We start from the raw sequence: 15,100 nt of genomic DNA, 5'->3' as shown, positions 1-15,100 counted from the left end.
TCCCTGCGGACCGCACGTTGCCCATGGGCCGGCTATTGCTCACCAGTTATTTAGTAGGTTGCATGACACTACCTGTAATTTGTATCCAGGCCCAACACGAATCCTTACAGGGTATTTTGATGTAATCAGTCCAGTATTTGACGAAATAGTATACAGTACTGCTCTTTGCAAACTCATCTTTTTCCAGAACCGCTGAAGGAAGCATTCATCAGACCACTTCTAAAAACACCTCAATGCATGGCCAACCACAGGCCTATATCAAACCTTCCTTTCCTAGGTACGTTTACTGAGAAAGTGACACGATTTTTTGGGTGGCATACAGCACTACATGAGAACAAATGCCAATCACTATATATAAAATGATACTCAAAGTAGTGCACGAATGTATGTAGAATCTCCCCTAATTCTCTCAACATAAATCAAATGTAACATGTGTGACTCATGCAAATATAAAAGATAACAAATGTAATTATGGATTGCCAAGTCTGCACATGGGCACTCTGGCTGGAATAGCCATTGTGATCTGGTAAAATGTCAATATTTTTCTATTTCGACTGTTGCATGTCACTATAAACACATACAGTTCAATACTTCCTTCTCATTGATGTACTTACTACATGTGTACATTATTGGAGTATTTCTGAGCAAGATTTTTTTCTCTCTTGAATTCTCTTTCAATCATCACGTATAGTATTCTAAATAGCTAGCACGTTATAATACGGCTACAGGAACTTTAAAACATACTGTATCATAATGCTTCTTTATCTCTCTTGCATAGGAGGGGGAGAAATTTGTTCTCACCATTGCCTGGAGTCCAAATTTCGCAGCTCCCGAAGTAGTTTCTCGTTTTTCTTGAGGAGGTGAAAGTTTCTCCTGGAAAACAGTGCATTTACTGCTTGATCTGATACTTGATGGTTACCTAGCACCCAAATCATACAAACTTTCATTGGTAGTAAAGATGATTATTATTATGTAATGGTCAACCACAACCCAGAGGGGCAACCACAAGGTCATATGGCTAGAATCATAGGTGAAAATGTATATCATTTCCCCTGTAACTTCTCGCACTTCATGTCAATATTACCGTCCGTGATAATTCTTTGTTGTAACTTAAAAACACATTTATGAATATTTTTTTTTTCCCTTTACAACAATTGTAAAACACGAAAAGGAACCCTGAGAAATTGGGAAATTGTAATTTCTAGGTCTGTTTAACAGAAGGTATCAAATATCTTATAATTATTTATATTACTTTTTTCACATTTAAAAAGGCACAAATACTGCTAGTACTTCTCTCCTCCCCAATTATAAGACTGCAAGCTTTGTTGTACATTGTAGCGGACCTTACGCACCCCGTTAACACTGGTGTCATATTAAACAGGAACGGAATTGAAAATAAAAGCTAAGGAAACTAGTTATTTTGTTTATAATGTTGAGTTACCCCGGGGGAAGGGGGGGGATGGTTAACGTCTGATTTTATATATATATATATATATATATATATATATATATATATATATATATATATATACATACATACATACATATACACACACACACATATATATATTATATATATACACAGACACACGCAAGAAATTCTGCACAAAGGAAAAAGCATTTTAATGACTGATTTTGGGATGGCTTCTTCAAGTGGTTTTCACTATTTCATAATCAAACCAAAGTAAGGTAGATATTCAGCATAATACTTTTTTGCTACTGTATAATATACAGTATGTAAGGTGCTCAAACGTTAAAGTTCAATAAAGACACTGTGGAGTCAAGAGATTCCACATGTAATACGTATAGTTCCCCGGGTACAGACTATAAGATCCCTAAATATACACAGTAAAATAGAGAGTCAAAACCACAGCATAAATCTCAAACGCGCGTCGGGTGTTCTTTCCGACTGCGAGGCGGTGCTTGTACTTCAGGGACAAAGCAGACGGCTAACTATGGAGACACATCGTTGCTAAAGACATGAAGCAGCAGTATCACAGATGTGAATGATAGTCTTTGTAACTACTGTATGTACTTTGTGGTTGCTATTTACTCTCACCAGCAGATCCGGCAATTCATATTGCATCTCTAAGTATCAAACACTTGTTCCCATCACTATTTACGGATTATTTAGGATTTTTTTTTTTTTAGGTCAACTGATTACAATAACGTGATCATTTTTAGTATTATTTACTCCGGGGTGTGCAAACTATTCGCGCTGCGCTCCCCCTGTCTGATCTCCCCCCCCCCAGGTGCTCGCGCACCCCTACCTTGCTTTCCGACGTCCGGGGGTCATGTGACGTCACGCCATGTCACACGTCACAAAGCCGGCTGAATCAAGGTAAGTGGAGTGTTGCAGAGGCCTCACACCATCCCCCACATTAAATTAAATGCCTTGGGGAAGGGCGTGGGGCCTCTGCAACCGCCCACGCCCCCAGAAAAATCTCCCCCAGGTTTGCGCACCACAGATAACATGTTTGTATTGAGATCTATGTACTGTTTGATGTTGTGGTTTTGACTCATACTATGCATGCTATATTTAGGGATCTTATATATACTCTGTACCTGGTACTTATACGTATAACGTGTGGAATCTCTTTACTCAAGTGTCCTAATGGACTTTACTTTTTAAGCATTTTACATATGTTATATGATTGGTGATTTATTGATTCCTCACTCCGGTCTATTTGTTTTTAATTATGTTTTAACTTTGTGGCCGTCTTGTCCTTTTATAGGAAATGTAATAAGACATTGTTATATTTGATTTATTTCTCCTCAGACTTTGTGTCAACATACAGTATAGAAGATCTGTGTCCCCACATATAGAAGATTTCCCTGCCCATCCAGCCTTCGTGTCTGGGTTTATATCATTCTGGTATCTACTTTATATATTTTGTGGAACAGCCGCCTACCTCATACTATGTGATTTCTTAGTATGGGATACCATTACTAGTACTAAGGGTTGATTACGTACAATGATAGGCTTCTTTGAGGAGTGCATCATTGGTGCTTATTTTGTGCCCAATGCAATTTTGTCTGAAGCTGAAAATCAACTTCTATTAACTTGAATGGCAATTTTCTGAGAAATTTGTTTTAGGCCAAAATGCCTTGGTAGAGGTCAAGTCACAATTTCCCTGTACCTCAAGCACCAGAATTAGACTGTATATTGTAGTCTACAGGGCTTTGACTTGTCTAAAACATTCTATGTGCAGTGTTTCATACCGTACACTGTAATACTAGACAATAAATATCATTATTATAAAAATAGATAGACAAGCTGTCAAATCTACAGTCAAAAATCCATGAAGCGTGCCAGAGGCAGTCAGTTTACAATATCTAAACGCGTTAGATGTCATCTCAAATACAATTTAAGTTTTAAAGTGAATCTGTTACCATTACTTTGTGCAGAGTTGGCTGATCAGCATCTTACAATCTATGACTTAATACCATTATCTACCTTAGACATCAAAAGAACATTGTAAGCACTTAAGTGCAGGAACTCATTGCGTTGACAAAACTTTATAGAATTACATACACTACAATACTATATGGAAAAAAAAACCATATTACTAGTAATATGAATTGTATGGTACATATTAAACAAAGATCCAACGGGAGAAAGGATAACACTACAGTACATTCATTTCTAATTGTGTGACCTTTCACAAAAATAAAAATACAAGTGAAGCAGCACTGGGGACACACACATAGAAAGTAAACATGATTTCGATTAAAATAATTTTATCAGGATATTTTACCAGAAGATTAAGTGGACTGTGCAAGTTGAAGCCGGAGGGGTTAAGTGGTCTTGGCAGAAAATGAATGTTGTGTGTGTAATTAACACCAACATTTTACCCATAAAAGACAAAATATTTTGTTTTCTTTCCTCTGGGCCAATAGAAATATAGTATGAACATTTCAATCAATTAGAATTTAACCAAAAGTTTAAACTCCATTGACATGTCCCTTTTATGAAACTCAAGTACCATGTTACTATGTATGTTAACCATTACGACAAACCTCTAGGTCTTGCAATGCTATGGGTTTAATGTTATATAAATCGTGATAAACTCCTATTACGCAAAGGCTTTTTGAATCCCAGTTTTCTGCAAACCACTCAATTTCATGGCAAAACTCTGACCACTATTTGTTAACATCTTTGAATACGACTTTTTTACATGAATAAATATTCTCATTTTATTCTGATTTTTAATTCCCGTTACTGTAATTGGGCCATTTTAAGGGACAGGACCAAATATATGCCCATTTTACTATATGCAATTATGTTTTTTTTATTCAACATATGTAACTTCAGTTCCCAGAAAAGCAATTCTAAAAATATTGCTTTCATAGGTCTTACTTAAAAAATATTTTAGCTGGAACTATACCTTAAAAGTTGGCAAATAATGTAACATTTTGCTTACAAAGACAGATCCCTACACCCAACACCCCATTTACCTCTTTTCCCAGGAGTTCATGCCAAGGATGCTGAGCAGTAGCCTGGAGTAATAGAAGGCAGACTGGGGTTTTTGGTTGGTTGGCTCCTCTTGAGGCATTGCTCTCATGTGGAGGTTACTACAATGTTTTTCCACAAACTCAATTTCTTCGGCACTCTGCTTCAGAATTGCATTGCTGACCTCATTCTCCAGTTTTTCTGAGAAGCAGGCTGGTGGTGGGGAGGGCACATTGAGAGGGACGCCAGCTCTTTGTAGGCACTCAGGTCCTGTGGCTCCGAGATACTGCAGAAGGCAGTCAAGAGCATCCTCCTCATCGGATAGACTGTCCCATAGGGGCAGAGCTTCCCTGCCTCTCCTCCGCGACTGAAGTGACAAAAATTCCTCTGTTTCACGTTGGGTAGATAGCCGTTCTTCTTCTTGATTGACACAAGGAGGGAAAGCAGGCCGGGGTGAAGACCACCGAGACTGTTGAACACAGAATGGGAGTGCAGGGCCATACAGAATGGAGGACTCCCAGCTGTACTTGCCAGAAAGGTCCCGCATGATGATGCGGACTGTCGAGCTAGCAGAAGAAAGGTCCTCATCTGGAGGTAGCTTCTCCTCCGACTGGATCTGCAAGCAGGACACCAGGGTAGTGCTGTTGAGCACAAAAAACTGCAGGTTAGGGCTCTGGAAGAGCTTTGGAGAGAGGTCAGAGCTCTCGCTGAATGGATTGTCGTGATTTTCGCAGATCTGGCTAGTCAGCATTGCGGGGTCTCCACTCATCGGATAGTGGCCCAGGTGGTTCACGAGGTGTGTGATAACTGTTCGTGCTGCTACTGGGATCAGACCCTGCTGCTTTGGTGTTTTCACTGGAAAGATAACACAGAGACGAGAGATCATGCTAACCACAAACACCAAATGTCACAATTGCATATAAACATTACTTAATTGGATCGAGAACAATAATCTTAAACTATCAACACAACCTCATTTAATGATTACAATTTGTCTCAAGTCGCCTGCTGAATCAATCCACACATCAGATATGGCACAAGTAAGCACAGCACAAATCTTGTGAAGTGATACACTTGCAGTGATCTTGGCCAGTTTTGCAAATGTGTCAGAAACCTACAGAATGACTGTGAAAGTTGGTGCTTCTCTCAAAATACTTATCATAAATGCATTCTGCGACAGACTTTGTAACTGTGCACATTTCTTTAAAACATTTGTGAAAATGTTCGTGATGCGAGTGACACATTAACACAGCTCTAATCAAGAATTAAAAGCAAGTGTGTGCTCAGTCACACCTAAACGCATCTACTTATAATACACTTCTTCAGTTTCATTTACCATTTACCTGATTAGTTTCAAAGATGGGTAAAATTATAAAAACAAATCTACTGTAATTTAAAAAAAAAAAAAAAAGTTTTATTCTCTTTCCTGAATTAATGGGTACGAAACGAAACGTCTGTGACATCATCAAACAGTGAAGAAAATAAAATGTCAGGGAGCCAGACATATCGCAAGAAGAAATGACCATCGTTGGAGATTGATGGTACTCAACTGGATTCCAAGGGTAATTAAGAGACCAAGACGACGACTACAACCAAGAAGGGGGATGATATAAAATTTGTTGGAGCAACTTAGAGAAGAGGCTTGTAACTGCAATATCTGGAAGATCATTGGGGAGGCCCTTCATCCAGCAGTGGATCGACAAGGGATGAAAAGGATGGTGATATACAGACGAGACCACGAGTATTCTAAAGCTTGCCTTAAAGCTGCAGTTCAGTCTTTTTTTTTTTAGTTTTTTTTTTACTTCAATAGTTTCATGTGGGCAATCTCTACTTACCTAAAGAACTGCATAGCTGCCGGTCAATTAGTTCTCCGTGTATTGATCGGCAAAGTTTGGCGACATCTTTAAATATGGGGAATGTAAATGGTTGCTATAGCAACAAGCATGCTTTTAAAAATAGAATACAAGAAAATTGGTCTTTCAAAAAATTTTTTTTTTTTAAACAGAAAATGCTAAAAGTATTTTTTCTTACTACAGAACTGATTTATTAAAAAAAAACACACATGTAGGATATTGCCTGAACTGCAGCTTTAAACTAGCCTGGTTACATTTTGGGTATGTGCTGGTTGTAACCTGGCTAGTTTAAGGGATTTCTGCATTGACTAATGACCCATAGGAATAACACAGCAGGGTCCCTGGCAGTTCCATTCAGTTTGAATGGGACTGCCAGGGACACCCGCTGTTAATCTGGTGGGCCATTAATCAATGCAGAAATGCTGGGTCTAGTTTAAGGCAAGTTTAAGGCATGTATCCAGCATGTACCTGGGTCTTTTTGGCGATTGCCACTGGTTTGTGTTAGAATAACCGTGGGCACTACAGTATGGACAGAATGTTATAGAATAAAGCAGAATAATCTGCACATTCAAATTGTGCTTTCATTAATTGTTGAATGATCATGCAAGCAGAAATATCTTGTCAGTGATTTCTTAATGTTGTACTGGAACGGTGTGGAAATTATGCAAATTGATACTTTTCAGTTGTTTTACTTGTAATATCTTATGTTTTGTTTGTCTTATTGAAAGTTTAACAATCCACTTTTACATTCTTTGTTGGTCTATGACAAGGAGGCTTTATGCATAAGTCACCATCATTCTAGAAAAGGAAAACCGAATAATAATATCACGTCTGTGTAGCAAGAGAAAGCTTTCAAACTTCCAAAATGTTTTATTAAAAGTACTTAATCTTATACTGTGTGCTCATTTAAATGTAATTTCCCAGAATCCTTGCTGCAGTGGAAGCACTGTATGCCAAGAGATAATGGCGAAAAGCAGGGTTGCAGACCTGCTTGAGATATGTGCTCACATGTAATATTTTTATTTGCAAAACTTACAAGAAAATAGAATAAAATAAATGGCCCTTCAAGTTTTCCCCAGTATTTTTCAACATATTCGTAAATTATGGAATAAATAACATGGTGGGAACATTGGCACGACAAAATAATTTGCAGAACACAATAAATAAGAAATCTTAATGCACTGCAAAAAACACTCCAGAAAGATTACTCCTTACTAGTAGCAAATGACAGATGAAATGCTACATTACATAGTTACATAGTAGATGAGGTGGAAAAAATATATGTCCATCGAGATCAAACTATGATAAATGTAGACAACATATACTTATTCTAGATTTACTTTGTATTGATCCAGAGGAAGGCAAAGAAAAAAGCCCCAGTGAAATATCCAATCATGCCTCATCATTAATAAATCTGGTACTCAAATGGATTTTATAAAACAAATTGCACCACATCAGGTCACAGATTTTCTGTTAAGCAAATTTACTCTATGCTGCTTAAAACTTAGGGACCACTTTCTTATTTAATATTATGTTTCATATATTGATGAATATGTACATTATGAAGGCCTGTCTCTAAACTTTACAGGCAAAATATATCCCTGCGTCTAACATCTATGTTAGTGACCTCACATAATTGCTCAAAGTGACAATAGTTTTACGCTTGAGACTAGATTCTCACACTTCATACAGTATATAGTGTGACTTTTAATTTACAGAATTGAGGACTTACAGTAGAATCAACAAATGCTGCGCTTATAGTGCTGGCGACTGCGACGCCGCGCAGCAGCAAGTACATGCAGTCCGTCGCGGGTGCCCATAGTGGACGCAACGGTGCTGCAGAGCGTCAGAGAGGTTGCGATCGCCTGCAGCCAAAGGATTTTGACTTTCCCGGCGATTGCTGCGTGTCGTCGGCGGCACGTGAGCGGTTCAGCCAATGAGGGGGAACCGCTCAGGGCCACGCCTCCGCCACGCCCCCTGTCGCCCACCCTAGGACTCCTGCACCAGAGTGCAGGAATCGCAATAGCTACGGCGACGGATGACGTCACGTACCCAGCAGTATAAGCGCAGCCTAAGATGACCCTGGACTACTTACTACCCTGTGAGCCAATGAGAACTTGTTGTTGCTCTGACAGCTTTGGTTTTCTATCATAAAGACCATCTAGGATTTGTAATCTTCAGTGGTCAATACTTTGAAATACGATCTCCTTGTTTCATTGCACACAGTTCTGCACTGGGAAACCTACCCTTCTCCTACCCCATTTATACTACCAAGAAAAAAAGCTGTGTGTGCTGAGCACGCGCATAGGAAGGGAAACTTCTTTGACTTTTGTCACAGAAATTGTATTTGTGTTGGTGATGTTTTAATTATAAATCAAAATACAATTTCAGTGACAAAACGCAAATAAATTTCACTTAGAATGCGCGTGCTCGGCACACATCCCCTGTATTAGCTATTTGCACTAAGTGTGAATTCCTCGTGTGTGCGTGTGATTGTGCGTGTGCGTGTGACTGTGCGTGTGCGTGTGCGTGTGCGTGTGACTGTGCGTGTGACTGTGCGTGTGCGTGTGACTGTGCGTGTGCGTGACTGTGCGTGCGACTGTGCGTGTGCGTGCGACTGTGCGTGTTACTGTGCCTGTGCGTGTGACGGTGCGTGTGACTGAGCGTGTGCGTGTGACTGAGCGTGTGCGTGTGACTGTGCGTGTGCCTGTGCATGAGCGTGTGCGTGTGGCGGTGCGTGTGACTGTGACTGTGCGTGTGCATGAGCGTGTGCGTGTGGCTGAGCGTGTGCGTGTGACTGAGCGTGTGCGTGTGCATGAGCGTGCGCGTGTGACTGAGCGTGCGCGTGTGACTGAGCGTGCGCGTGTGACTGTGCGTGCGCGTGTGACTGTGCGTGCGCGTGTGACTGTGCGTGTGACTGAGCGTGTGCGTGTGATTGAGCGTGTGCGTGTGACTGAGCGTGTGCGTGTGACTGAGCGTGCGCGTGACTGAGCGTGCGCGTGACTGAGCATACGCGTGACTGAGCATACGCGTGACTGAGTGTACGCGTGACTGAGCATACGCGTGACTGAGTGTACGCGTGACTGAGCATGCGCGTGTGTGTCTGTGTGTGACACAGGGTGTGTGCGTGTGACAGTGTGTGTCTGAGTGCAGGTGTGTGTGTGTGTGACACAGGAGGTGAGTACGAGTATATATGAATGACAGGTGGCAGCGCTGGGCCCCTCCTCCACCTTGATCGGGTGCTCGGTGCAGCAGGAAGAGCCCTCCCTGAAGTCCTCCTGTGAAGTTGTCCTGGGATGACTCGGGCCCCCCCACTTCCCCAGGGTGGGGCGGCTCCTCGGCCCGCCTCAGCTCCTAGGTCACCTCCCCTGCACGGGGGTCCAGGGGGAGAAGCAGGATCCCGGGACTCGGGTCGGGCAGGATCCCTGCACGTCCGCCTCCCCCCAGATATCCAGTAGGGCGCGGGTCTCCATGTCAGACAGACATCCCGCCGGGCAAGGGGTCGGTGACCGGCCCGGAGATCAGCTACAAGCAGGAGGCAGGCATGTGAAGCAGCGGCAGCGCAGCGAGGTCTCCAAGCCGTGGCGTCCGTGAGCGTCGCCATGACTACCGCATGCGCGGCATGTCAGCGGGCGCGGGGAACAGCGCATGCGCGGCATGGCAGCGGACGTGTGGGGGGAATGGCGCCGCTGCCAGCTGCTTCTGCGCATGTGTGGCGTCCGTCAGCGGCGCCATCACAACTGCGCATGCGCGGCATGGCAGCGGGGAATGGCGACCGTTAGGAACGGCGCCGGCGGCCGGCCGTGTGGGAGAGCGGCGCCCGTTAGTCAGCAGGGAAGCAGAGGTAGAGAAGAGGGAGGAGAGAGGCTGAGCAGCGGCTCTTCCTCTCACAGCCGGAGGACTTGCGGGGCTACCGCCATCTTACTACACCCGAGGCACCGGAAGCTCTGCGGCAGTCATCTTGGTATACCCATGGCAGCGGATGGGTGGGGGTAACGCCTGTTAGGAGCGGCGCCGGCGGCTGTCGCCCCCGCATGTCACAGCGGGTGTGTGGGGGGAGCGGCGGCCGTTAGGAGCCGCACCGGCGGCGATAGCCGCATGTCACAGCAGGCGTGTGGGAGGAGGGGGATGGGGAGCCGTCACTTCCGTTTCACATTTCGCCCCCAACTCTCCAGTTTTACCCCATCAGAATAGGTGCCACTAAAGAAGCTTCACTTCAAAAAAACAATTTTAAAATAAGCAGAGCTGGATGCTGCTATAAACAACGACATGAAAAAACGTCAGGGAAGGTGTTATTTGGCAACGAGTTATTAATTAAAATGCACTCAAGATCATTAATAAAAAACACTGCTGGTCAAAAGTCAGTTACCTCTAAGCCTTGTGTCTAAGGCATCCAATAATGGCAGTGAAAATAAATGTCACAGAGGGTTTAACTCCAGGTCACCAAAGGAAGACAAATTTGAGCATCATCTTCAAATTAAAGACCGAATATCAAACTCATCCTTCCATCTAATGTCCAATAATTAAACAATGCATTTGGTAAGAGTGCACAATTTGTCTTTATTTGGGAGTGGAGGCCTGGGGCACTGGTGATATTAGAAAAGCTTGGTACATATGTGCGCAATTACTTTCGCTCTGCTACAATTAAAGCCGGGTATGTGACTTTTATGCAAACTAATGAAAATTAGATTAACTGAATGCAAAAAGATAGATCAGCAGAGTAATTACATGATCAATTAAAGACCACAAAAAAGTTGCAGCGTGTTAAGTTCAGAACGACAAAATGGTTAAAAATGATATAGTTGCATATAATGTGTAATTTTTAGCCACATTTTGCAGCTTTTAGATCTGTAGAACTCAAACTGCAGTGACTGCTCAGCAGGCAATGTTTGTGACCATGCAGAAAATTAAAATTATCCTAAGGCACTATTGAAATACCAACTCAAGACCAATGATACAAAAAATTATACAGAGAGAATAGGAATCCTAAACATGTTACATGTTCATGCACAATACAGATCTTCATGCTCTCTAATGTAATGCGTCCATTGTAACTCTGTAGCACTCTAGCTATTTGTTTGTAAATGTGTAGCATTTGACTACTTTTAAATGCCTGCAGTTCCCTCACACAGAAGAGGCATGCCATATTCTGATAACTGGAAAATAAAATAGTTGTACAACGTAAAAGTACTTTGATTTTCTATCGTAACGATGCCACAAGAGAATGGCACCAGTCTTGCTTGTATTCCAATATTATGTGAATGACTAAATAAACGTACAGTCACACCATCAGGCCGAAAATGGAAGCAGTGATACTTACAGGTGCACTGGATGCCCAAAAACCCCCACCAAAAATGTAGCTCCACCAAGGGCCCCTGGACACGTCATCAGATAGATCCAGCGTCAGGAGACAGCCATATACCCAAGTGCAACAAAAAATATTTACCAAAGAAGCGGTTAAAATATCAACTACAATATAGTCACTGACCACCCCCTTTACAGCAACTATATGCGGAGGCTTAGCTCCTAGAGAGCGTAATTACATAAAGCAATGTCTCTGACCTACATCGCTCTAGTGTGCTGTTTACAATTGCTGCCCATATGCAAGAGCTCGAATAGCAAAACGCGCGGAGACAGTGAATACACTGTAATTAAACTCAATGATACAATAAAGTAAACAAAAGTTATAATAATAAAGAAGTGAATAATAAAGTGATTGCACGGTAATAAATAATACCAGCCCTGCTGAGTGATGTTGTGCATTCCTCCATTGAACCACAGTCTCATAGGTTAAACCGCCATCACAGATACATGTAGGAAGAAACACATACATGTACAGTATCTGTGATGGTGGTTTAACCTATGAGACCCTGGTTCAACGGAGGAGTGCACAACATCACTCAGCAGGGCTGGTATTATTTATTACCGTGCAATCACTTTATTATTCACTTTTTCTTCACTTCCTGTTTATTGCAGTTGGGAAACTGCAAGTGTTTTTGGCAGCACCTGATACACAGTATAATGCACATCAAGTATTGGAACATTGCACTTTAAACAGCTGTATATGTGCCGCTTTTTTAAATTTGCGCCTTATTTTCTTCATCTTCATAATAATAAAGAAGCATGCATAGGAGTGATGGGCAATAATAACATTGTAGTACGCGTAAACAGCAAAATACAATAATTGATAAACCATAAGTAACCAAATTGATCAAGCAAAGTGATGAATTATACTGTGAAACCGTATAATGCCAACAGCAGCTAACCGTACACTTTTTTTTGGTGCCCGAGCAGATATGACTGGACATTGAGCAGGACACCATCGCTATAGCAGGTATGGCAGGGGCCCCGATGTCTGCATATGTAAAAGTAAACGTGTATCAAAAAAAGGAAAAACAAAAATTGCACTATCAATACAGTAAAGTCATCCTGATGTAACCAAACGCAGCGGCCAGCGGGGAAAAGAACAACGGGTACTTTCCATCGTAAACGGGTATAAATGTAAAAAATACAGCGCCATAGAGCTCCAAAAAGCAATAGTAGGAAAGGCAAGCAGGTCCCCATATGATAATGGAGTTTGAAGCCCAGATAGAGTCAGAGGAGGTACACCGTCCTGATGTCAGCATATAGATCATCGCTATATGGTGACACCATGTCTGTTGTCGGCCACAACCATCCCTGGATTAAATCGCCCGTCTGATGGACGCAATCAGATCATGCTGCGGCAAAAGTTTATAAGGATCAACACAGGTCAGCATCCCCCAAAGGATAGACGTGACCAGAATGTGCAAGTACAGAGAGTTAGAACAAGACAAGGCAAGACACATGAAAATGTATTGGGGTTTAAGGAAGCAGGAGGCGCTAAATCCCGTATTAATGCCCTTTGATTTCAGTGTCCCAAGTTTCAAAAACCAATATGCCTCTTGTTGCAACATGGTCCTGCCCCGGTCACCACGGTCTTGTCCCTGTTGCCACAACAGTTGTACCTGCTTGATAACCATACCCCTCACAGAGCATCTTTTCTGAAAGGGCCTGATGGTTTTACCAGTGTATATTTTGCTACACGGTTCAGGACATTCTCTGCTAGGTCAGTACTCCAATACACATGGTCTCTGTTACGAGGTCATCCTGAACACTGTGGGCACTTGCACCGTTTGGTCACATCTACACGATGGGGGATGCTGACCAGTGGTGACCATGGCCGACAGTTGTCGAAGCATGATCTGATGGTGTCCACCCGACAAGAGATGTAGACCAGGGATGGCTGTGGCCAACAGGCATGACATGGTTTTACTATGGGGCCGATTATATGCTGTCAATAGTTCGGTGTACCTGCTCCGACCATTATTGGATATCAGATTCTATTATTACATGAAAGCTTGCCATTCAAGCTATAGCTTTTTGGACCGATCCGGCGCTGTATTTTTTCTTTTACAAATAATAAACACAATTCCAGCAAGCTCTAACCCCAGAACCCACACCATTATATATATATATATATATATATATATCTCCTTTGATTGTATTTGGTATGTGTGTTTTTATGGTATATATGTCACAGAGTTTCACTTGTTCTTTGCACCCCCCTTGTAAAGATCTCTCTCTGGGATCGAAACGTTAATACAGTATGTGCAAGTATATTTCTATACTAATACAATTCCTACCAGCCACTACTGTTTTGATTACAGGAGTGCAGGATATTCTCTATCTATCGTTAATAAAGAATATCACTTGTGAGCACATTCACATGTCTTAGACAGGTCTGCACCCCTGCCTTTAATCATTATCACCTAGCATACAGTGATATTCTTTATTGGCTATATGCTAATGGTGGAGGTTTTTTGTTGCCTTTTTCACCCCCTATAACTTAAAATGTGATATGGTAAACCCACCCAGCCTAGAAATATTTAAAAACAAGTCTAAAACAACCTTACACTGATGATACTCATCAAGGTTGAAACATGTCTGTGGTTTGTACTTGCTTTGCTAGTCCCATGCTGTGCTTAAAAGCTGTGTGAACGGCGATGCATCAGCTTAAATGGGCTCCATGTGAATGGATATTCCAGGCAAAAGGTGTGCTCATTTGCATGTCATTTCCTAGAATCCCTTGCTGCAGTGGGAGCACTGTATCCTAGGTGATAATGGTTGAAAGGCAGGGTTGCAGACCTGTCTAAGACATGTGAATGTGCTCACAAGTGATATTCTTTATTGGCTATATGCCAACGGTGGAGGTTTGTTGTTGCCTTTTTCACCCACCACAGCTTAAAATGTGATATGGTGTGAATATATCTATCTTATACTATATTAGTGAAAGCACTGTATGTTTGCCTGCCTGGATGTCCGGTGTCCCTAGGGGAAATCTCATTGGTCCCTTGGGTCGCCCGCCCCCGCACACCTCTCATTGGCCTGAGGCGGAGTGACGGCCCACACACACACACACACACACAGCAGCTCTATACACACACACACACACAAACACAGCAGCTCTACACACACAACACAGCAGCTCTATACACACACACAACAGCTCTATACACACACACAACACAACAGCTCTACACACACAACACAGCAGCTCTATACACAAACACAGCAGCTCTATACACACACACACACAACACAGCAGCTCTATACACACACACACACACAACACAGCAGCTCTATACACACACAACACAGAAGCTCTATACACACACACACACAACACAGCAGCTCTATACACACACACACACACACAACACAGCAGCTCTATACACACACACACACACACAACACAGCAGCTCTATACACACAC

The 15,100-nt window shown here is 42.3% G+C and overlaps 1 protein-coding gene across 9 annotated transcripts in view; it reads right to left on the bottom strand.

Moving 5' to 3' along the window:
- RALGAPA1 (Ral GTPase activating protein catalytic subunit alpha 1) overlaps positions 1 to 15,100 on the bottom strand; it is a 234,572-nt gene that overhangs the window by 65,791 nt on the left and 153,681 nt on the right. For all 9 annotated transcript variants that reach the window (XM_075613327.1, XM_075613328.1, XM_075613331.1 and 6 more), the window contains 2 exons: positions 4,459 to 5,308; positions 802 to 873 (listed from right to left, as the gene is read on the bottom strand). In XM_075613327.1, coding sequence (XP_075469442.1) covers positions 802 to 873; positions 4,459 to 5,308 — 922 coding nt within the window. The remainder of the gene's footprint in view (positions 1 to 801; positions 874 to 4,458; positions 5,309 to 15,100) is intronic.

The sequence above is a fragment of the Ascaphus truei genome, chromosome 9 (genome assembly GCF_040206685.1).
Source record: "Ascaphus truei isolate aAscTru1 chromosome 9, aAscTru1.hap1, whole genome shotgun sequence".
Taxonomy (NCBI): Eukaryota; Metazoa; Chordata; class Amphibia; order Anura; family Ascaphidae; genus Ascaphus; species Ascaphus truei.
The sequence above is the reverse complement of the archived record's forward strand: the minus strand, read 5'-3'. Positions and strand labels throughout refer to the sequence as shown.